We start from the raw sequence: 23,641 nt of genomic DNA, 5'->3' as shown, positions 1-23,641 counted from the left end.
CTGATAGACCAGGAGCCCCACCGAGCGGAAGGGGCTCCGCCTCCCGCCCCGGTCCCCACCAGCACAGCCCTTCCTGTCTGCAGACACCGCGTGCACACTGCAGGAAGCCAGGCAGGGGCAGACCTCACCCCACCCCCCGCCCCACCTTCCCAGGCCCCACACTCCGCCGCCTCTAAGGCTACCCCTCCACACGCTTCCATGTAATACTGCAGTTAGCCTTTCTGGTAAAGGGTTATTTTTAAAACTCACAGAAACAGTATGTAGTTTTAAAAATGCAAATCCTACAACTCAACCGACCTAGAAATGGCCAGCAAACAGGAGAGGATGCTGGAGATCACCACGCATCAAACCCCAGCACAGCCAGAACCCAGACAGAACCACCGCGTCAGGGAGGGTGTGGAGGAAGCAGGCCCTCCTGCACCACAGATGGGGGTGGACGTGGAGCTGTTTCCCCTCTCAACCCACACCCCCCTCCCAGGTGTACCCCAGGGACTGAGACTGCGACCCTGGTGGCGGGGGTGGACGCAGCTGTGAACGCACGTTGGAGCACCCAGTGTGCCCTGGGTCAGCAGTCTGGGGGTCACGCGCAGGCTGCTGCAGGTCCCTGGACGCAGCGCGTGACATTAGAGATGCTGACAAACCAGCGTCAGCTACGCCCACTCAATTCCAAAGGTTTATTTCCTTCAATCGGTATTACACGATGTAACGCAAATGGGGGGGAGGGATCACACAAAACTCCTGTAAAGTAGACCAAGGGTCAGGTGCGGACTCGTGGAGGACAAGACCGGCTGGCAGCACACATGCTGGAGGCAGGCGCACGGCGGCCCGCTGCACGAGCCCCCTCCCGTGGCACCAGCCTCCGGTGGCCTGTGTCCCAGCCGACCGTAAAGCAATAAATATGCACAGGTTCCGTGCAGCAAGGAACCAAGTCACCAGTGGACGAGGCAACGACTCACAGGGCTGCTTCGAAATCCAAGCACAGGGGCCATGTTTCAAGTATTGCAAAGAAAGAGACACAAAGATGTCCATGTCTTGATGTAAAACCTTAAACCCCTCGCCCAGGGCGCCTGGACTCAGGTGGGCTTCCTCAGCCCTCTCCCCGCTGGCCTCCCCCCAGAGCAGCCAGGACCCAGCCTGCGGTGGGGGGGAGGGGGGAACACACAACTTTGGCATCAAACCCACCATGAAAGCTGGACAGGAGGCTCTGCAGGAAACGCCCCCTCGCCTGCCCACGGCCTCCAGGTGGGGAGGGGGCGGGGGGAGGGCCGCCCTCCTAGGCACCCCCTGCCTCCACCTGCATCCACAGAATGCTGAGGATCCACCCCGCCCTGCCCCACCCTTCCTAAACAAACATCCTAAACTCCTACAGATTTTCTTCTTTTGTTAAAAAAAAAGAGCTGCAGAAAAATAAGACACGTTTCAGGAGTAAAGTGTAATAGACTTCAACGTCTGTTCTGGGTTCAGAAAGCTTGGTGCTTCGTACTGTCCGTCCCTAAAAGAACATTTAAATAAGATGTCTGTGTCTCCCCGGGGGGGGGGGGATCCCAGGCAGCAGGCCCAGCGCACGCGCTCGCACGGGCTCGCACGGCTGTTCATACATGTGCGTCTGTATATAGGTATGTACACGCGTCTCCTAGTGCGCCTGCGTAAAGTGCTCCGTGATTCACAAAGCTGGGTGGGTGATCTTGGGGAAGGGGGTCCGGGAGGCCACACCGTTTCCTGGGCAGAGCAGGCCTCAGTGCCTCCTCCTGTCCTCAGCACGGCCGCCGGCATCAGGGCTGCCCTGGGGTCTGGCTGAGGCTGGGGACCGGCCGCAGGTGCCCACCCGCCTTCAAGGCGGCCGGGAGCTCAGCCCATCGGTGAGGCAGGGGGACTGGCCGGATTCGGGCTGTGTGGAGCCCTCCCAGCGCCCTGAAGCTCAGGCCTGCAGCTCAGGAGCCCCGCCCTCTCCCTGACACCAGCAAGCCGCACCAAGGCTGCAGGCTTGTCCCTTCGAGCCTGGCCAGCCGGTCTCCCCCAAGCCTGGGGGACTGGCAGAGGAGATCCAGCCCCCCGGGCGCAGTGAGCCAGGCACCCCGCAGGTCAGGCACAGATGCCGGTCAGCAATGCCGAGAGTCTCCGCTCGATGCACAGCTTGCCTGCAATGAGGAACGGCCCCGTGAGGGGGCACCCTGCTACCCACCTCTCCCTCGTGCCGTCCCCTGGCCGGCCCAGTGGCACTCACACTTGGCAATGTTCTCCACGTCCGCCTGGTCGGTGAGGATGTGCTGCAACCCCTCCATCAGCAGCAGAGCCTTGTGATAGCGCTGGACACAGTCCTCCCGGCGGTGAAACATCTCGTCCAAGGCGGCTGACTGCACCTGCTCGAGGGAGGCCAGGGGCTGAGCCCAGCTGCCCCGAGCCCCACACCAGGCACAGAGGGTCAGGGGCCCGGACGTCGCGGCACACACATCAGAGGGCACGAAGGAGGGTGTGGGACGCGGGAGCACTGCCAGGGGCCTGAACAAGGGCTCGTGCGGCCTTGGGCAACCAGCCGGCCGACACTGCCCCAGAGGGACCAGTGCTCCCAGGCAGAGCGTCCCCTTGGCAGACAACAGTCACCACCGGGCACGAGAAAACAAGCTCTCCCCCAGACCGTTGTGCAGACTGCACATTTACGCTACACCAACGAATGTTCTCAATAACAGCCACCACCTCAGAGCCAACCCTTTTTAGGCACAAAGACCCCCAAAGCCAGGGAAGCAGAAAGCCGGGGCCCCCTGCGGCCCCACCGCCCACGAGCTGCATGCTTCCAGCGGGGCCGCCTGCTCTGGTCTCTCCTGGAAAACACTCGCCCACTACAAGGCTTGAGAACCAGGCCTCCTGCCTGGACCCAGGAGCCAGACAGGCGTCCAACACCGGGCTGGGCCTGGGGAGCCCGGGGCCAGCGCTGGCTGTGGGGCAGCATGGAGTCACGCCCCCGCCCAAAATCCAGCAAGCCGTGTATGTCAACAACCCCCCCCCACGGCCCCTACCACCGCCATCCCACGTGCCACGCGGTGCCTACCGTCTGCACCGCGTGGCTGAAGATGAGCTTCTCGGCAGTGACGCTCTGGATGCGGTCCAGGAGCCGCTGCTTGTCCAGGAAGAAGCGCTGCAGCCGCAGGCTCAGGCCTTGGCAGGACACCACGCTCGCCTTATACAGCTCGTTCAACTTCCGCACCACTGCGGGCGGGGGCCGGGGACGAGGGCAGCCACCGTCAGCGCAGGCCCCCCGCCGCCCGGGGCCGCCGGCCACCCTCACGTCACTGGGAAGGGCCTTCCTCAGCCCCCTCCCTCCTCTGCCTGCCCCCGACCCTGTCCACACTCTCTGGCCTCCATCGCTGCCCCTGGGGCTGCGGCACTCACCCTGCTTCACGGTGGACGACAGACACAGCTTGCCGGCCCGGATCTGGTCGATGGCAGTCTGTAGGCCCGAGGAGAGCAGCTCGGCCACCTTCAGGTAGAGCACCAACTGCTCCGCGAAGCTGAAGGGCAGCAGACGCATGAGGCGGCGCGGAGGCCCCGGACCCCAGGCCGCCTCCCCCCTTGGCCCCACAGGGCCCGCGCACCCCCACTCCCGGCTCAGCAGGCTGATCTGGTCGGCCACCACGCTCTCCTGCAGCTGGTACTCGGGCCCCCCGGCCGCGTCGCTGGCGCTGCCCCTCAGGGCCGCGATCTCCAGGACGTGCTGGACGAAGACAAGCGTGAAGCGCAGACTATGCAGGATCTCCGTGTGCTCTTGCTGCGGAGACACGGGGCGGCTGAGGCGGCGGCCGTGGCCCCCTGCCCTCCCCGCCCCAGGACCTGCTGCCCACGGCCGGGGACCCTCACCTCCATCAGCGTCTCCTCAGGGAGGTCAGGGGCCTCGAAGGTCACAGCCCCCTCCAGGTTGGCGGTGACGGGGTCGGTGAAGCTGCAGCAGTGTCCGGGGGCCGGAACCTCCGGGGCGGCCTCACTACAGGCCCCCGGTGCCAGGTGACGGGCAGAGGGGGAGCTGGCCGAGCCAAGGGAGCTCGAGGAGCCCACTGCAGGCAGAGGCCGGTGGACAGCCGATTCAGGACACGCCCTTCTTAACTCCTGGACGCAAACCCCTTCCCACCCGGTCTGGATGCCTCGGTCTACACTCCTCCCCTGCCACCCACCGCCGTCGCCCTGCGCTCCTGCCAGTGGGCCCTCCGGTCCAGAGGCGGCAGCTGTGGGCGCGTCTGAGCCCCGAGCCCGGGACCCCGACCCGACGAGGACAGGCTGCCCAGAGTGGCTGCAGACACGGGTGCCGTGGGCACTATCCCTGCTCCACGTGCGAGAGCGAGGCCACCTCACCCTTCCTGCCCTGTCCTGACCCATCTGCACCGCCGTTTACGCCCTGCGGCCTGCAAGAGCGCCGTGCAGTCCTCACCTGAGAACACCCTGGCACGGGGGCCCTGGGGCGGCGTGGTCCCACTGGGGGGTGAGCCCACGGTGAACACCACGGGAGACGGGCTGCTGGCGCCGCCAGCACGGGCTCCCGGGTGCAGGCTCCCTCCAGGGCCAGCAGAGGGCGCTGCAAGAGCGGGAGGAGGGGCTCAGGGCCTGGCGGTTGGCGCCCGCCCCCCACCCCGCTGGGAGCCCACCGGCCCACCGATCTCCATAGGCTTCTCCTGCAGGCTGTCCGTGCTCCCCGAGTCAGGGGCCTGGGTCCCAAACGCAGCCTTGAGGAGCAGATCAGTGAGGCGGCCAGTACTGAGGGACCTGCAGGGTGAGGAGCCGTGGGGAGCCGGCCCGGGGCCCCCGCCCCACATCGCCCGGCCAGCCTGCCCTAACTCACCGCACGCCAGGCACACACAGGGCCTCACATAGGCTGGCCGTCTCCTGCCCACCCTGGACGCAGGTAGTGTCCCCCATTAACACACAGGCCAAGTGAACCCACGAAGAGTCACACAGGGTGGAGACGCAGACAGGGCCCCTACCCACACGCAGGTCTCCTCCCGGCTTCTCCTCCCAGACAGCGAGCCAGCGAGCGTGTCGGGAGAGTCCCTTCCCACACACCTGCCAAAGGGGCTCTTGTCTTCAGTGGGCCGCAGGCCGGGGCCCAACTGCTGCCCCTGGAAGGGTCCTGCCTCGGAGAGGTCCGGCAGCGTCCGGTTCCGAGGTGGTGTCATGACCACACCCTGCCGGGCCAGGAGGGTCAGCAAGTTCTGGGAGCTGGGGGTCTTGGGGAAGTCGAAGGCAGGTATGGCCTAGGAGGAGCAGGTGGGGTGCTCAGACAGACCACCATGAGGGCGCTGACACCTGCGTGGCCCCACGCTTCCATTACCCGGTCTCCACAGCAAAGGCACAAGGCCTTGTTTGCTGCAGGAAAGCAATACGTGCCCCGCACATGCCCACCCCCCAGGCACACGTGCGCCCTCGGAAACCCCGCATGTGTTGCTAACGGGTCTGGCCCCACTTCACCAGCAAGAACGCCACAGCAAGGACTGAGCTAAGTGGCCTGCCCGGAGCGGTACTGGAGCCCATGGGGCACCTTCTGCATTTCTGGGGCCCGAAGCGTGTCCCACAGGAATCCTGCCAGGCGGGTGGCCGACAGCCTGGGCAGGTGGATGGGAAGGGGTCCTCAGTACAGAGCCACACTCTGCGGGCTTTTCCCAGGACTGGTCACTCCCTCCCTCTCCCCCTCCAGCTCTGTGACCCAGTTACCTTGGTGGGGGAGCCCAGGATGGGGGGCAGGGGGTTGCGCTGCAGAAAGTCAGGCAGCTTGGGCGAGCCTCGCAGGGGCCGGCAGGACTGCAGCCCGTGGGCTGGCTGCGGGGGGCTGGACTGCGGGTGGCCGAACGCTGCCCCCAGGGGGTCCGTGGGGGGCTTGGGCAACTTAGGGCGGACGACGTGCAGGTCGGACAGGTTGGGAGCGCTGTGCAAGCGATAGCCCAGCCCAGCGGCGTGCGGGCAGTGCTCGGGCGCAGAGGAGCCTGCAGCAGGACAGGACAGGGCCTGGTCACTACCGCGTGGGGCCTACCCAGCCCAGCCCCCACCAGCAGCAAGACGAGCGTGTATGTGAGGCCCCTGTGTCTGGACTACTCCCCCCACCCCGGCTGCTCAGCGGTGCGCCCGAGCGAATGGGCGCAGGTCATACCGCACGGTGGGTGCGGACACTGAGGCCCAAGTGCCGCTCCACAGCCCAAGGCCTGAGCTTGTGAGCAGTGCCCCAGGACCCGACCCTCCCTTCCCTGTATGAGTGACCATCATGAGCAGGAAGCTGGCCCCTGCCCCTGGCCCACGGCCACACCTACCCGCACGAGGGGATCTGCCACCCCGCATCTCGGCTCCTTGCGGGGAGGGTGCCCCACTCCAGCCCTGCCGTTCAGGGAGGATTCCAACTTGAGGAGAGAGAGGGGTCACCAGGGTCATGCCCCGACAGAGCCAAGTCCCCTCCCCCGCCGCCCCAGCCCGGGGAGATGCCCGATCCCTCATCAGAAGCTCCCACCACGGGCCTCAGGTTCACCTTGTGGAGATGGTGTGTAGGGCCGGCCCCCACCCAGGGAGAGCTTCCTGGCCAGGGCAGCTCCGTGCTCGGCGTGGGATGGGGGTGACGGACTGGCCCGGGCAAAGCCCAGGGGGCTGGTGCTGCCCGACCTGCGGATGGCGGAGGACCTGGAGACAAGAGCAGGCGCGAGATGAGGGTCACAGCCATGCCAGACGGCTCATCCCTATCTGTTCAAATAACAGTCTCACTGGGGAGCCCCCAGGAAGGTTGGACCACTCACCCTCCTGCCTAGACTGGTAACTAGGAAGCGAAGAACCCCAGCGTTCCCCCTGAGCACCCTCAGGCCTGAGGTCACAGTCCCTGCCGGGACAACCACTAGCCCACAAGATCTGTGAATTACGAAAAAAAAATAGGGAGCCTTGTCCTCCGGCTGTGTTTGTTGAAATTTGTCAAAAATCAACACTGGGTTTTGTAAATTCATGATACTTCACTGACGTCTTATCAGGGAGCTGTCCTAATAAACCTCAAACCTCCGCACGTCCGTGAACAGTGGCAGTGAGACTTACATAGTGTACAACCTGCACAACTGTGCACGTGGGACAACCCTGTATCACTCCAAGGAGGCTGCAGGGGGGCTTCTCACTATAGTTCTCTAGGGCATGCCCTTTGCCCCCAGGGGGACCCCTACAGTCACGGGGGGATGAGAGGAGAGGGGCGACCATGCTCACCGTGTGGTCTGGTACTGGGTGGGTGACTGCAGGTTCTGCTCAATGCGCTGGTAGTTGTGCACCTGCGTGGGGACCGGGATGGGGACGGACACACCGCACCTGCTGCTGAAGGGGCCGGCCCGGCTGCAACAGGAGGAGAGGCGGGGCGGGGGCGTTGTCAATGGAAACAGAGTCCTGAACTGAACCCGAGCCCCAGACACAGTGCAGCAGAGACCGCCAAGGCCGCCTGCTTCCTCAGCTCTGCACAGGCCACTGCCACCGTTCAGGCACCAGGACTGTTCACGCCCACCCCCCGCACCCTGGGCCACAGGGACACGTGGCAGAAGGCCAGGCGGGGGCCGCTCCCCCGCTTGGCTCTGGGGACTCGAGCCCACCTGGCCCCGCAGCTCCCCCCCACCCCACCCCCTGGGTCTACATCCCTCCTGTCACAGCCCCTCCCTCCTGGGCCACCCACGAGAAACCCGGTGTCCTGCAAGGCCTGAACCAGGACAGGACCTGCGGACACAGTACAGCCTGCAAAGCCCAACCTGGGGCTGGGGGCCCTAGCCCTAGCTTAGCTTGGGGCCCTGCACGGCCCTGTCCCACCCCAGCCCCTGCTCACCCTGAGGGGCTGGGAGAGCTGCTGCAGGGTGGGGAAGGAGACGGGGTCCGGCCACGGCTCTCCAGGCCAGCGGAGGCCACCAGCGAGCTCCTGGTAGGGACAGACAAGATAGACAAGGCAGAGGGGCAACCGGCAAGGGCTAGCATTTCCCTCTCCCCAAACCAGGAGCGGGCAGGGCAGGGGGCTCACCCGCTACACATCAGACTGTCCGGTGGGGGCTTGGCACCGGCCGCCTCGGCCACCAGGTCACCTGTGGACAAGAGATGAGTGAGGCTGGGCCTGGGTACCTCTCACACCAGGACAAGCGTCCACTCGACGCTCCTGGGCCACCTCACCCACCATGGCTCCCTGATGGCCCCACACTCAATTCCAGACAGCGGGGGGGAGACTCCAGGCAGGGAGGGGAGAAGGCAGCGCTCCCAAGTCCCCACTTCCGTCCCCCAACCTGACCGGACCTCAGAGCTCTGAAGGAGACCCTGGGTGTGCTCTCCATACCCCAGCCTTCAGCCACCTCCAGGCTAGGCGCCCAGGGCTCCCAGTCTGGGACTGACCTCTGCTCGGGGACGCCGGGTCAGACACCTGCCCCATCAACCTCCCTCACGGCCCTCTCTCCCGCTCACTGCCCTCCTGCCCCTGCCCTGGAGGTCCAGGGCCACTCCAACTCAGCCCTGAGTCCCAGGAGTCATGAGATGGCCACAGGCAGGGAAAAGGACCTATCAAAGCCCAGGGTCATGAGAGGAACTTCAGACCCCAGGACAGAGTTTTAGGAGGTGCTAGGCCTGTCCCTGAGGCCTGAGAACTGGGGCTCAGCAAATACGAAGCTGGCAGCAGCTCCCTCCCTGGGAGCAGATGCTCCAGAGGGTGCAGAGGGCAGGGCCCGAGCACAGGGATTCCGCCCACAGACCAGCCACAGGTAACCGGGACGACATGGCTCTGACTCCATAGGCAGACCGACCTGGTAGGGAAACTGCCAGAACCACCCTGAGGGCACACAGGTAGAGAATTTCGCAAGTGCACACGCACACATACACACACAGAGCTCACACCGAAGCCACCCCCGACCCCTGACCTGGAAACTGGGCCGGGACCATGACGAAGTCATCCGTGTCGCAGGACGAGTCCTTGCTGCTGGCGCCGGAGCCCCGGGAACCCTGCAGGAAGCCAGCTGCTTCGGCCGGGGAAGTCAGCGTCTTCTGGAGCTGCTGCTGCATCTCTCCCAGGGACTGGGGGTCAGAAGGGGAGGCCACTGAGACTCAGCCCCGGGGCCCGGGGAGACCGGGGCTGCTGGGTGCCGACCAAGGGCTCAGCGCGCCCTCCTCCCCCACCAGTTTCTGTGGGGTCTGCCGCTCGCCAGGCCCAGGCTGGGCCCCACAGCGAGTCACACGGACGCAGCCACCCAGCTCCCGCTGGGCTCCCGGGGAGACTTCCCCGCGTCTCCATCAGTCCCGCAAAGGGCCTGAAAGGGGGGCCGCTCTGCGCTCAGGACATAAGGCATCCAACGTCCGCCCTCAGTGCGGGCAAGAGCGGTCCTCTCTACCACGGGCCCTGGCGCCCCGGCTCTGTCCTCGCCCACCCCGTGCTGAGGTGCTGGGGACACAAGCTGGGGGGCGGGCTCCAGGACACAGGGCCCCCCCGCTCCCCGGCCCACACGTGCACAGCACACACAGACCCGCACCAAGCAGGTCGGCCTCTGGGACACGAGGGCTAGGGGTGGGGGGCTACGAGGGCTTCTGCCAACTTGTCAGGCTCCGACATTTCACAGTCCAAACGTGTCTGTCCACGGCTGGTGGGAGCTGCCAAGAGCAAGAGAGCGCCCCGCCTTCCTGGGGTTGACAGTGAGGGACAGCCCTCCGCATGACATCCACGCAGCGCCAAACCCCAGGGGGAGGAGCCCAGGGCCCGGCCCCCAGCGGAGACTCACCGGAGGGGAGGCCAAGTGCGAGGTAGAGCTGCTGCTGGAGCTGCTGCCGGACCCCGAGCTCGGGTACGAGGGCACAGGCACGGGGGGCGCTGATGGGGGGGCACAAGTCAGCACGCAGGAGACCCCTCCACCCTCCCCCTACCGGGCCAGCCCAGCAGCAGCAGGTGCGGCACCTGCGCCCCCCTTGAGCCCCACCATGGCCGTGGGGCTCCAGGAGCCTAAGGGGACTCACACTTCTTCACAGTGGCGCTGGCATCGAGGAAAGGGTGCCGGAAGAACTCGTCTGCAGGAAGAAGGACGGCAGAGGCCTGAGCAGAGCCCTGACCCCAGGGCCCCCTGGGGGAAAGATGGCGTCCCGCCCCCCCAGCTGCCACTGGGGCCTGAGCTCCAGCAGGCCTGGGCACCCAACCCGGCCGGCACCGCGCCAGGCGTGCAGGGACACGGCCCCAGCTGGGGGCTTTTCTCGCCGGCTGAGGCCCCCCCCACCCTGCCTCATGGGTTTTCCCAGCGGCGGCACTTCCCATTGCAAAACCGGGGTTTCCACAGCCTGGGCTGCTGGGAAAGCGCCGTGGGCACCTGGGAGCTGATGGTGGGGGGCATGCAGCCAGGAGGCGGCACCCCAACCCGGTGGGTGGGCCATCAGGACACACGCTGTGGGCTGGCCGGGGGCCGCTCACCGAAGTCCATGCGGTCCTTGTGGTTCCGCTGCAGCAGGGCCAGCAGCAGCTGTCTCAGCGGGGCCGACGTCTCCCTGGGGATGCTGGGAGGGGCCAGAGACAACATGACCCGCCGCCCGCCCACCCACCCACCCGGGGTCAGCGGGGTGTGGGGGCGGGCAGGACCCGGACACTTACGTGGGTACCAGTGTCTTGTTCCTCTCGTAGAAGAGGCGAAGGTCCTGGGGGCTGCTGGCCTGGTGGGGGACAGCAGCGTGAGCGCCCCTCAGAGCCTCCAAGCTCCGTACGAGGCCCCCCAGCCACACCGGCAGGCCGGAGCCCTGGACCAAGCACCGCAGGCCCTCCATGCTCCCAGGGATGCCCCCTGCCCCCGTCCACGCAGACCATGGGCACCACACAAGGGCAGCCAGGTGGGCCAGAAGCCAGGCGGCCAGGCCTCCCTCCCCGCCAGGGCACACCGGTCAGGGTGGTCTTGAGTGTCCGGTGTGACTAGGTATTTGCTTCTTGAAATAAAACAAGAGTCCACGCACCCCCTCTCCCAGCAGAGAACCCCAGCATAAGCTCTCCCCTCGCAGTGTGCACCATACCCCCTAGGGAACACCTGGTGGGCACGTGTGTGGTCAGCCATCTGCGGTCACCGCACACCGCCACATTCCAGGCACTGTTCCCGGCACCAGCAAGCAGCCAAGAGCAAGAGAGTGCCCCACCTTCCCGGGGTTGACAGTGAGGGACAGCCCTCTGGATGCTCATGCAGGGAGGAAACGGCAGACAGGGAGGGGGGCAGGGAGCCAGGGGGCCAGCCAAGGAGCTGAGGAGCCAGCTGGCAACAGCCGAGTGCTGCGTGGTCAAGCCAGGAAGTCCCGACGGGGTGTGCAGCCCAGCACAGGAGGCTCAGAGCCCCCAGCCCTCCAGAATCCCACTGCTGAGCAGGCCACTGCTTTTCACAGGTGGTGCTCCCCAGGGCCCAACACCAATTCAGTGCCGCACACCAGCAGGGCATGGGCAGGAAGGAGGGCACGAGGCTGGGTTCAGACATGCACATGGGCACACACGGATGCACTCTGGAGCTCGCCGACTCCAGCTTGGCCTGCAGCAGGACGGGGCCCCCCGTGACTGCGTGGTGGGGAGCCACGAGACCACCTGCCTCTCGTGAGCGAAGGCTGTGGGCCTGCAGTGCTCGGTGGCCGCGCTGGGACCGGGAGCTGAGTGTCAGGTGCAGAGTGCGAAGCGGCGGCCAGCCCATGCCTGACCCGGGGCTCGCTCACCTGGAAGGGCGCCTTCCCCGTCAGGCACTGGTAGACGATGGTGCCAATGCTCCACAGATCTGCCTTCCCGTCGTAATGCTGGGACATGATGACCTCGGGGGCCTACGGGGGTCAGGCATACAAGTCGGCACTGTGGCTGGAACGGACAATGTACGGCGGCGGCCGAGGTCTGGTGCCAACACCAGCCAAGCGGAACGGACCGGAGCCACCTGCCGCCCGACTGCCACAGGTGCGGTCAAGAATAGCGCAGCCTCGCTGGCTGCAGCCGACGTGCGGCGGGGAGCCCACCTACCATGTACATGGGGGAGCCGCAGAGCGTGGCCGCCATCATGTTGCTCTGCAGGTACCGAGCGAAACCGAAGTCGGCTGCAGGTGAGGAGGGCGCGTGAGGGGGCCGCCCTGGCTCCCGGGCCTCCCCACGCGCCTTCCCCCTGCCAGCCCTGGCCTCACCAATCTTGACACGGATGTTGTTAGGGTTGGCGCGGCGCCCCCCGGGGTTGGACAGCAGGATGTTCTGGGGCTTCAGGTCACGGTGGATGATGCCCTTGCTGTGCAGCAGGTGCATGGCGCCCGCGATCTGCTGCAGGAAGAGCCGGATGGTGTCCTCACTCAGCGTCCGCATGGCTGCAGAGACAGGCGCCCAGGGTGAGGGGCCGCAAGCCCTTCGGGGGGCTCCACACTCCACCGTTCCTGCACTGCGCCCCCCCCGGCCCCGCCCCCTCATTCACACCGCATGCGCATGCCCGGTCCGGCCCACCGCGAGCCCATCCGCTGCCGGCTGCCCGGCTCCTGGGGTCTTCACGGCACTGGGCCACCCGCCACCACGCACCGCTGCCCTGTCACACCCCCTCTCTCCGGTCCCATTACTTCTCCGGAGCCGCCTCCACCCACCACTGCAGGTGAGCCCCAGGGCCCGCCCTCCTGAGCGAAGGGATGGACAAATGGATGCCGGAGCAGCGACCAGGAGAGTGAGTGCCTGCCCCCCCCCAACCTGTGGCAGGGTCCTGGGGGAGGCCCACCCCTCCGTGGTCAGCCAGGCCTTGCTGGGGGCCCAGGGTGCTCAGAACAGCCCAGCACCCTGTAGGGCAGCCGGCCAGGTGCTTCAGGTCCCCTGTAGGGCCAGGCGGCCATCAGAAGGCACCGCATCCCCACAGAGCACTTAGGGCCCTGCTCACAAGGGGCCTTCCAGACCCATGTGTCCTGTGAGGCTGTTCCACGTTCCACAGCAAGTGCTCGGGGTACGGGAAGACCCTCCACCTCCATCAGGCTGCCTTGCAGGCTGGGTCAGGGTGAGACTGGGCATGCAGGCCCCTGGCCAAGGGGTGTCCACTCACTGTGCAGGTAGTCAGCTAGATCCCCGCCGTTACAGTACTGCAACAGACCATTGGCACAACCTGGTCAGCGGCCCTTCCTGGATCGCCCCACCACCCTACACCTGCTCCCTTGTTCCCAGCCTCCTTCCTGGGGCAGGTGTCCCTTGCAATCCGTAGTTGAAGAGGTCAGTGGGGGTCTGATCACCTCAGGCACCTGCCACAGCCACGAGGGCTCCTGATGGGGTGGCCCTACGCCCACGGACATGCAACCAACCTCTAACCCCCAGGTGACGAGGAACCAGGAGCCAGGAGAGTCCGGCCTCCCTGTCCTCCCAGCCGGGGCTGCAGGAACTCACCTCCATGACCAGATAAACAGAATTAGCCATCTCCTGCAGGACACAGAAACAGCAATGAGAGGTGGAAAAAAGCACCCCCGCCCCCCCAGCAGTGCTCCAGGAAGCCTCTCTCGGCCTCAGCGTGAGCCACGCACTCGGCACCCATGCCCCTCAACACATCCCCTGGGCTGTGAGCGAGGGAGGCCAGGGAGCATGGACAGCGGCTGGCTGGGTGGGCCCAGGGCCTGCTGTGCCAGCGCTTGCCCGGTTGGGGAGTGGCCAGAAGATGAGGGCCTGGGCTGTGATTTGTTTCTGAGGTCCTCTGCACTGGGCTTGACTGACAAGAGCGGCAGCCAATCAGAGCACTCTTATTTGCCAAGTCTGGGGAAGAGGCTGAGGTCCCGGAGGGGTGCCTAGGGTGGACATGAACCCTGATGCCAAGGGGCAACCTTCAACTGCCCAGGTCCCAGTCAAAATCAGGGTCAGCCCAGGCGTGAAGTTTCAACAGGGCTCAGCTTCACGTTCTACCTACCCAGTGGGGGACCCAGGTCCCCAGGAAGGACACAGTCAAAATTATGAGACCCATGACCCACAATCTCAGAACCACCCGACTCCAGGATCAAAGATGCCAACAGGATTACAGAGGGCAGCGCCAGCCAGGCCAGCTTCCGGCGCCGCTCCCAGCCACCCATGGCCTCAGGGTGGTGCTGGGTCCGCCCCCAGGAGACTGAGGAGCTCAAGGCCCAGGCTGGTGCACGGACAGCCCCCAGCGCCCGCCCCAGCTGCCAGCATCCCCACGGGCCCATGCCTCCTGCAGGCTGCGTCTGCTGCCAGGAGTGCCGCTGAGATCCCCAAGTGGTATCCAAGTCATCTGAGGCCCCAGAAGCCAAGTGAACCAGGCAGGCGGGGTCTCTGTGAACCCCCGTTGTCCTGCAGACAGTCGGCCTGGATCTTGCCCGCGCAGTGGCTCTGCCAGCCAGCCCCCAAACCTGCAGCACCCGTGCAGCACCAGGCCCTGGGAGCCACAGCAGGAGCCCTTTCTCTGCTCCACACAAAACCCCAACCTCTCACTCCCCACTGTGCAAGGAGCCAAGTCTGCGAACCGGCCCCGAAGCTCTCCAAGCGTGGTAGGGGGATCCTAGAGAGGGGGCAGGGAAGTGACTCCAAGAGGGACATCTCTCAACAGCCTTTGGGGGAAGTCTCCGGAGGCCCATCCACAAAGGCCTGACCTCCAGCAGTGGACTCAGGTCCCAGGGATGCCCCGACCCCCACCTAGCAGGACAAAGGTCCCCTGGTCAGCCACCCTGTCGCTGGATCGGGGTCTGGGCACAGACACACACTCAATGCGCGTGGAGCAGGGACACAAGCTCCTGCACGGGGCGGGGGGGGGAGGGGGGAGACACCCCATGTTTAAATGTCAGCACCCCCCCCAGAGCTCCACCAACAGAGAGCGTGAGTCCAGGACAAAGACAACCTGGGCGGCAGGAGTGGCGGGGCGTACTCTTAGGGTCGGGGGAGGCAGGCCTGCTCCAGCACGCCCCCACCCTGCGTTCCAGGCCTGTCACTGGGAGGGGGCGGGCCCGCCCCACTGTCCTTCCAGGCCAGCTGCAGGGGAGAGATAACACAGGGGCAACTCCAGGAGAGTCCCAGGTCACACGCCTGGGCCAGAGGAGCAGGGCAGGTCGCAGAGAGCGCGCCAGGGAGGGGGGGGGCTGGCGGAGGGGAGTGCGACGCTCGCAGGCAGAGGACCCCGGACAGGGCGGAGGGCAGGCGGGAGGTGAGGACCTAGGAGGGGCAGCCCTCGGCCCTCTGTGCTGGGCGCGCCCCACAATTACTCCTCACCAGTGAGCTCTGGGGAGCACTCCGAGCACTCTGGTCTCAAGTGGCCCAGAGAAGCTAAGTCCCTTGCCCTGGGCCACACAGCAGAGGGGCAGAGCTGGGAGTCAGGCCCAGGCACCTCCAGAAGAGCCCCAAACTCACCCCGCCGAGCCAGGACAGGCAGGGACAGAGTGACGGACAACAGAGAGACAGAGTGTCCCCAGGGAATGACCCACCTGGACTGGTGGGGATGCCAGGGCTGTGTGGGAGCAGTGAGAGTAGACCCCTGGCCTGCCTCTCTCCCCCAAATCTGGGAGTGCCCCAGACCCCACAACCGCCTCCCCTGGAAAGAAGGCCCCCACAGCAGAAGTAACAAGAGTCCCCTTTGTACTCAAGGGCCCGCAGGACCCCCAACAGGGCCTAGGCCCTGCTCCCACCTCTGCCCCCACACTTGAGCCACAGCAGGCTTCCAAATGGGATGGTGGATGCCCTCCCTCCAAAGACCCCACCCCACAGGCCCTTGAGGCCCCTGCGCACCCCTGCGCATGCCCCATCCCCACTGGCCCACTGTTCCGAGGGCTCCCCAGGGCCTCCCTCGTCCCCACAGGAGGTTACAACTTATCGCCTCCCCAAAGGCCTCCTGTCCTGAGAAGACCCTGAAGCCTCCCCGAGGCTTGTGGATCCTCAGTGGACAGTCCGTTAGCAGCGGGGCACCGGGGCTACGGGGACCTAGCCTCCCTCTCCCCACCGATCTGTCCCTCCGCCTGTGGCCTAGGATCAGCCTCACCCTCAGCAGGCCCTCCCAGGCGTGGAACACAGCAGGCCAGCAGGGAAAGAACACAGCAGGGCTGGGGCCAAGGGTGGGGAGCCAAGCCAACCTCACATGGGGCATTCAGGCTTGGGGCGACCCAGGGAAGCCAGACTGGGGTCTCCCACGACGCTGAGCCAGACGACGGCTTCAGACCAGCCCCTTCCTCCTGGCCTCTCTCCCCCCACCTGGGACACCCTAACTCCACTGGTGGGTGCAGGCTGGGCCACTTCCCAGGCAAAGTCAGGAAGCATGCCCAGGCCTGGGAAGGAGAAGCCAGCTCGCGTGTGTCCTCAGCCTGCCCCCTGTGCCAACAGCAAGCCAGGTCCTAAGAGAGCCCGGCAGCACGGCCGCCAGCCCGGACAGGGACCAGGAGAAGGGGCAGGCAGCATGTCTCCCCGCCCCGGGGTGGGGCACCTTTCCAGACAGGCTCCGTGCGCAGGCCCCTCCCAGGGACTGCCGCCCCACCCCCCCACCCCCGGGGCCACGCCGTCCGCCCATCACTGCTGGGTAGCCCCCGCCCCTCCCAGGGAAGCCAGCTCCCTGGGCCACCCCCCACCCCCCCCCCCCCGGCGTGGGGGGGGAGTGGCCAGCACTACCTCGGTGGTCACGGCTGACCTGCCCCTGCCCAGCTCACTGTCCACCCACAGCCCCGCTGGGCCTCCGGTCCCACCCCTGCTGCCCCCCACACACTGGGTTTGCACTAGCTCCCTTGGGAGTGAGCGGAGACCACATAGGCTCCAGGCACAGAGCCCCCTCCCTGGGGTCAGTCTAGATTCAGTCTACACACTTGAAATGACCAGGATCGCTTCCGTCCTGGGGGAGGCAGATGGGAACCGGGGCCTACTCTCATCCTCAGGTGGCAGGTTCTCGGAAGCTCATTATAACGTTAAGACAGAAACGTAAACGTGGCCAAAGCACAGGCCCTCCAGGACCCTGTGACCTCGGGGGAATGCACCAGGGCTGTCCTCACAGCCCCATGGCCAGCTACCCACACGCCGCACTGCCCTGCTGGCCTAGGGACATGGCGGGTCCCGTCCGTGTCACAGCCCACCCCAGGAGAGGAAACAGGACACGGTCATACAGGGGCAAGGGAGGGGCAAGGGAGGGGCAGAGCTTGGTGGGAACCCTCAGTCCCGACCACCCCACCTTGCAGCCCCCAAGAAAGGGGGTGATGAATCCCAGCCTAAGCACCTGACATGGACAACGAGGCAAAGCCTTACAAGGAGATGAAATGGAGCCCTCTCCATCCCCTGGCAGGGTGCCCACAGGCCCTGGGGACAGGGCAGGCCCGAGCATCACGGCCAGGTGTGCTGGGCAGCCTGGGACGGGCAACCAGGCACGTAGGAGGCCACCCCGCCATGGGGCGCTAAGGTGCTTTGCCTAATAGGATCCCACTCCCTGCCTGGGCTGGGCCTGGGAGGTGGGCCGGCACTGACCTAGTTAACTCCTCGGACACTGGCCCTCTTGGCTCGGGAAGGTGGCAAAGGCTCCAGTGGGGGCCAGAACACAGCCGCCCAAAGGAGCAGGGCCACTCCCCACCCCAGGCTGGGCCCTTGAGCCAGCTCCCAGAAGCGAAGGGTGCCCAGCCCCACCCTCCTTCCTCGGGGAGTCTGCTGCGGCTGCCGGCAGGCCAGCCGGCCTGCCCTCTGCGGCACCCTCCTGCCCGCACACCCGGCCTGCCCGACTCGGGAAACAAGGGGAGACTCTCAGGGCAAGAGAGGCGTGAGCTGGTATGATCCCTCGGAAAACAGAAACCACATGCTCCTCCCAGAGACGCACCATGCCCCGGTCGCCACACACCAGTGACACGGCAGACGTGACCCACACAGATGCCCGCAGCAACTCCGTTCTAGGGCACTGACCGAGACGGTTGAAGATGGGACACCACACGGCCACAGAGCCCCCCTACCCCCAAGGTGGTGCCGAGAGCACACAGGCAGGCAGCCGAGCTGGGGGGGCTCCAGGGCTCGGAGGCGGTGGACCGGGAGAGAGACATCCCCACAAAAGGCAGCGCAACAGACCCCACCTGCACGGAGAAACTCGGGGGCTGAGCTCCTGGGGCCAGCCGCGTTAGAGTTCTTTCCTCAGCTAAGTGCTTAACAAAGCATTTTGTGATCTGCGTCTCCCACCGCCTAGTATATATTATACTTCAAAATGCTAAGTCAAAAGAATTTTTAAGTTAAAAAAGATAGATGAAACAACAGTAACGCAACTTTGCAGGCATTTCCAGAACCACCTGGACCATCGGGCCTACTCATCGGCCCCCAGCTTGGAACCCGGTACCGAGGGGCTGCCACCCAACCTGCATCCTGCCCACCTTCGCCCCAGGCCCAAGGCCCCTCTCTGCAAGGAAAGGCAAGGCGGAGGACTGGCACTGCCCAGAAAGGCCCTTGAGTAAGTCAGCAGGAGGTGGGCTGGCTGCGTCTGCGGCTGGGCCGGCCGTGAGTCATGTCCAGCTGTGGGAACCAGCCGGCCTTGGGAGGGGGAGGGTCACTGTCGGCGAGGACTGTGAGCATCAGCCCTCCTCCTGGGCCATGCTGGGCACGGTCCTAATCCTGATCCCTGCAATGGCCACCTTCCCCAGGCAAGAGCATGTCCAGATACCACCTACCACACTGAAGGCCACAAGCTCCAGCTGCCTCTCCACGGGTCTGGGGGGCCTCAGAACAGAGTACAACCCCCCCAAGCATCCACACCACGTGATAAACATCCCTATTCCGTAGGATCACAAAACAATAGAAAACAATCTCCGAGGAAATATTTGCAACCCATCACAAAAGGGCTTTCCTTAACATACAAAGAGCTCCTACAAATCAATAGTATTTACGTAGCAAATACTACGTAATTTGCTGTGTCTGAGCAGACACAGCTCTCTATCACACAGGCGTACGGTCACCGTCTCCCACTTTACAGGTGACACTGAGGAGCTTGCCCAAGGTCAGTCACACAAGTAAGTCAATGGAGCACCTGGGCTCAGAGAAAGACAGTATGGTTCAGGGCCCATGCCACTAACCATGGCGCCATCCAGCCTCAGTAGAAAAAGACTAACAGGAATCATGCCAAAGGCAGGTGGCGTTCCTAATACTCACATACTGAGACGCTGAGCCTCACTCACAGTAAGTGAAAAACACTGAGAAGTCATTTTCCCCTGAGATCAAAGTCTGATAACCGACCTCCTGGAAAGGATGTGGGGAGACTGGCCCGTCCGTACGCAGCCCTGCTGCAAGTCCAGTCCAGCCTCTGGGGACCACAATTTGGCAACTGTCCCAAACTAGAAGCACACGTCCCTCTTACCCAGGGATTCCTGTCTAGGAGTCGACACACCTGGCCAAAACTGAGTGCAAAGACAGTCGCTACCATACCGCGGCCGTGTCAGAACCCCAGAAGAACCCACGTCCCGTCAGTGGGGAACCGGCGAGGTCAGCTATGGAATGTGGGGCAATGGAACCCAATACAACCGCAAAGAACACCCATTGCCACGTTGTAACAACAGCTAACAAGCACACGGGGCTCACCATGGCTGTCTCTAGTCAACAACTGCAGGGTCTCTACCACAGGAAGAGATGGAAGCACAGACACCTTAAGACACTTGTCCAAGGACACACAGCTGGTTTAGGGCCAGGATTGGAACTAGGTCATCTAGCTTTAGAGTCTGGGCTCTGAAGCACTCTGCTCAGGGGTGGGAACCTTCCCGGGAGAGGGGTGTGTCTCCCACGTAGAGGGAGACAGAGATCCTTCCCCAAGATACAGGCCCAAGTGAAAAAGGCACTGACTTTACGCAGAAGTGGATGGTGTGGTGGCAAAGCCGTACGTAGGAACGTGCTCCTGCCCCTGGAGAGATCCAGAAACCGCCAATGGCAGTGTGGGAGCCAACGAGAGAGGGGAGCTACCTCTTCCCAGGTCCCCTTTTATGATCATTTCTTTTAGCCCAATTATGTATTACCTAGTTTCAAAAGCCATTTTTCCAGGGTCCTGTGTGTCTCGGAGAAGTCTAAGGACTTGGGGACCACTGCACACCCCAGGGGGTGAGGGCACAGAGCCCCAGCAGAGGCCGGGCCTCGGAGGGGAGAGGCCCCACTGGCCTCCATGCACTTCCTCCGGGCGGGGGAGGCTGAATCGCTGCCAACACTAGAGGAAGCAGCACCGCTCACAACCAGGTGTGCGGCCCAGCCAGGATGGGGCAGGAGGGAGAGCGAGGTTCCAGGAGGGGAGGGCAGGGCAAGGGGGGCAGGGCGCTCTCCTGGCCCCGGGACACCGTGTCTCGGTAGCCCAGTGCCCGGCTTCTAGGTACTCGCCGTCACACTGGACCCGTGCCCTCCCATGTCACCTCACATCATGCTACAGCCCCCGAGGCCACAGCCTGGCTCTCAAGGGGGAGGGAGGAGGCCACCCAAACACAGACAGCCGGGTTGGGAACTTCCCCTCAGCCAGGGGCTGGTCCCGTGGCCTCAGTAAACAGGTTTCAAAACCATTAGTCAGCACTCTGGCCTGCAGATCTGCCTCAGGTTCCCGGGCCCCAAACTGGCTCTCCAGGGTCCTGGACCCTCACCGAAGCCAGGCCCCACCTGCGGCCCCAGGGGCGGTGAGGGGACACGGCGGGGGCCTCCCGAGCCAGCTGGGCCTGAGGCGGACCGCCTCCCCGCTGCCGGCGGAGGCAGCCTCCGCCGGGGCCGTCTGGCCCCGACTGCCAGCTAGAAGGAAATCTCCGTGGGCCCCTCCCCTCCCCCAGCCTGACGCAGGGAGGGACTGGCCAATGCCAGGCCGTTGGAGCAATGTCAACAAACAAGCTGCCGGCCCAGACAGGTGGGCCAGGCCAGCAGCACCGTCCTGCCCGAGGCCTGCACCGGGGACAGGACCCACGGTCGGGCCCACTGGGTCAGACACCCCCGAGGCCCCCGCCGCAGTTAGCTAGACCTCCGTCAGTCCAGGAACGCGACACGACCCAGGGTGCCCTGCTGGTGCCTGCAGCAGTCAGGCAGCTGGCGCTGGCGGGACTCTCCCCACATACCCAGAGGAAGCCAGCCCTGAACTGGGCCGAGAGAGAAGTCTCCAGGGTCCTGCTCAGGACTCGCAGTTGGGCAGGCCAGACAGCGATCTATACCCAGGGGTGCCCAGCTCCCTCTCCCAACATGAGACCCTGGCCTAGAACCTTCCACTACCCACCAGGGTCTCAGCACCTGGCTGGCCTGGGACCCAAGCTCGTGGGGCCTGAGGCTGTGCACTAGCCAGCCTGGGAGGGTAACGCACCCCCTCCCCACCGCCAATGCAGCCCCGAGCCTTACCTGAAAGTCATACAAAGCCACGATGTTTTCATGTTTCAGTTCCTAGGACAGAAACCCAAGTTTCTTAGGATCAAGGCTAGCTCACCCACCACCCTCTCCCCCTACCGCTTCCGAAGCCCGCTCACCTTGAGGATCTTGATTTCCTTCCCCAGCAGTGTCTGGGACTTGGCGAGGTTCTTCTTGTTAATGCACTTGACTGCGACCTCCAGGTCGTGCTTCTGAAAACCAAGCATGGATGTTCCTCAGGGGCCCGGAACCCAGGAAACCATACAGGGCCACCCCAGGCCAGGTAAGCACCTGGGGAGGGATTCTGGTGCCAGTGGCAAGGCCCCAGGTGTGGGGTGGGAAAGACGGCGTGTCCCGGGATGTAAGGGTGAGAGAGCCTGGGACGTGGGGATGGGAGGGAAGGGCCCATGGGGTGGGGTGGGCATGAAAACCCCCGGGGTGTGTGGTGGGGATGGGGGGGCCCGGGTGCGGGGAGGGGATGCGGGTGGGGCTCGCCGGTGTGGGGCCCGGTTGAGGGGCCCGGGGTGTGGGGTGGGGGCCGGGTTCCCCCGGGGTGTGGGGTGCGAATGGGGGGATGGGGGTCCGGGGTGTGAGGCAGGGATAGAGGTGTCCCCGGGTGTGGGGCGGGGATGGGGGATGGGGGCAACGGGCGTGCGGCGGGGAGGAGGGGGTGCCCCCTCGCTGGGGCTCGGTGCGGGCCCGCCGGCGCCCCTCACCTCCCGGTGGCGCCCCTTGAAGACCACGGCGAAGGCGCCGTGGCCGATCAGGTCCTTGCGCGAGAACTCGAACTTGCCCACGGCCTCCAGGCCGCCGCGGCCGGGCTCCATGGCGCGGGCGGGCGGCTCAGGCGGCGGCTCGGGCCGGGGGTGGCGGGCGGGGGGCGCGCCCCATCGGGCAGGCCGGGCCCGCCTCCAGCCCCGCGGGCCGCTCGGGGCGCCCCGGCAGCCCGGGCTGCTGATCCGGATCCCTCCCCGGCTGCGACTCCGGCTGGGGTTCGGGCTCCGGCTCGGACTCCGGCAGGGAAACAAAAGAGCCGCGGCCGCCGGGCCCCAGAGCCAGAGACGCCGGCGCAGGCGCAGTGCGCGCCGGGGGGGGCGGGGCTGGGGGCGGGGCCTGGCGGGGCGGCCGCGCTCCGTGGGCGGCGGGGCGGGGCGGGGCCTGCGGGGCCTGCGGGGGCGGGGCCATGGCGGGGTGGGGCGGGGCCAGCACTCGACTCGCCCCCACGGTAGGCCGGGGTGGGGGTGGGCGGGGAGGGAAGAGGGGGGAAGGGGAGGACCCCCCCCCCGCGCTGCGACCCTGCCCCGCATCCCCTGTCCGCTGCCTCGTCTCTACACAGGCGCATAATACCCGGACGTGGCCTGTGTACCCCAGGGCTAGGGGCCGCATAGAATAAATCGGGCTGCTTTAGAGCTGTTGCATTTTATTTACTTTTATTATTATTATTATTATTTTAGTAGGCTCCACACCCCAGGGCGGAGCCCAGCTGCGGGGCTTGATCTCACGACCCTGAGGTCACGACCTGAGCGGAAATCCGGAGTCGGAGGCTTAACCGACTGAGCCCCCGGGCCCCCCCCCAGGCACCCGAGGTGATGCATTTTAAATTGTGTTCAACGGTAACAAATTGTCTGCCACACGGCACCAAAACATAGGAAATCGGAGGGAAAGTTTCCATAAGTCCTTTCCCTGGGATGATACACCGCGGATTCTTAGACACAGTGTTAAATAGACATGTGCTCAGGTGCAAAGTGCTCCGAAGTTTAGAATTAAGAGGCAAAACAGTGAACTGGGCTACTACTTGTCATTTTAGAAAGTATATGGCCGTACACGCGTAGGTACACGTGTATAATACACGTATGTCTACGTCATGTCCAATAGAACCGCTAACCCGGGCTTGCCATATGCCAGTGTGTCCATATAGTAACTCGTCCATTCCCCCCAATGACTCCGTGAGACACTTGCTATTCTATCGCCATTTGACAGATGAGAGAATTGAGGCCCAGAGAAATGTACCTGAAGTCACGGGGCAAGCAAGGCAGAGCCAGATTCTCACGCAAGAGACTGTTAACAGCGGCTGCTTGGGGAGGGGTCGGTGCTTTTGACTGTCTCCCTTGAGTACTGGCATGAATTATTCTTGTCACGTTTGAGTCCTGCTTCTGTAAATGCCGGGTATGAACAATCCCCCTCTCGGCCCCCAGCCTGCAGTAATAGCCCGGGATGGTTGCACCAGCCTGCCCGTGGGCCCAACGGGCAGGCTCTCGGGTCAGGCTCCTGCTGCCCTCTCTGCTGCCTTCACAGAGCCGCCTGGCAGCTAATCTTCCTGCTGCTCTGGGAGGAACCCCACCCAGGATCTCCCGGAAGCCCCCTCACCTGCCCCCGGGCCCTTCTCCAGGCCCCAGCACGTGCATG

The 23,641-nt window shown here is 64.9% G+C and overlaps 1 protein-coding gene across 1 annotated transcript; it reads right to left on the bottom strand.

Annotated features, from left to right (window-relative positions):
* Positions 1 to 660: 660 nt before the first annotated feature.
* On the bottom strand, positions 661 to 22,116 carry ULK1 (unc-51 like autophagy activating kinase 1). The gene is made up of 28 exons (XM_028095837.2): positions 21,952 to 22,116; positions 21,355 to 21,447; positions 21,230 to 21,271; positions 13,340 to 13,372; positions 13,005 to 13,041; positions 12,121 to 12,294; positions 11,963 to 12,036; positions 11,671 to 11,772; positions 10,583 to 10,641; positions 10,406 to 10,488; positions 9,961 to 10,011; positions 9,729 to 9,817; positions 8,877 to 9,030; positions 7,997 to 8,057; positions 7,808 to 7,897; positions 7,207 to 7,329; positions 6,497 to 6,645; positions 6,285 to 6,371; positions 5,695 to 5,963; positions 5,047 to 5,237; positions 4,640 to 4,749; positions 4,418 to 4,561; positions 3,853 to 4,046; positions 3,591 to 3,763; positions 3,388 to 3,506; positions 3,047 to 3,204; positions 2,225 to 2,360; positions 661 to 2,138 (listed from the first exon to the last, which is right to left on the bottom strand). The coding sequence occupies exons 1-28, from the start codon at positions 22,060 to 22,062 to the stop codon at positions 2,083 to 2,085; spliced, it is 3,162 nt and encodes a 1,053-aa protein (XP_027951638.1). The 5' UTR covers positions 22,063 to 22,116; the 3' UTR covers positions 661 to 2,082.
* Between the last annotated feature and the right edge of the window lie 1,525 nt (positions 22,117 to 23,641).

This window comes from Eumetopias jubatus, unplaced genomic scaffold (assembly GCF_037043125.1).
Source record: "Eumetopias jubatus isolate StellerSeaLion01/CBP00866 unplaced genomic scaffold, mEumJub1_p1.0 scaffold_16, whole genome shotgun sequence".
Taxonomy (NCBI): domain Eukaryota; kingdom Metazoa; phylum Chordata; class Mammalia; order Carnivora; family Otariidae; genus Eumetopias; species Eumetopias jubatus.
Note: the sequence above shows the minus strand (reverse complement) of the source record. Positions and strands in the feature narration are given on the sequence as shown.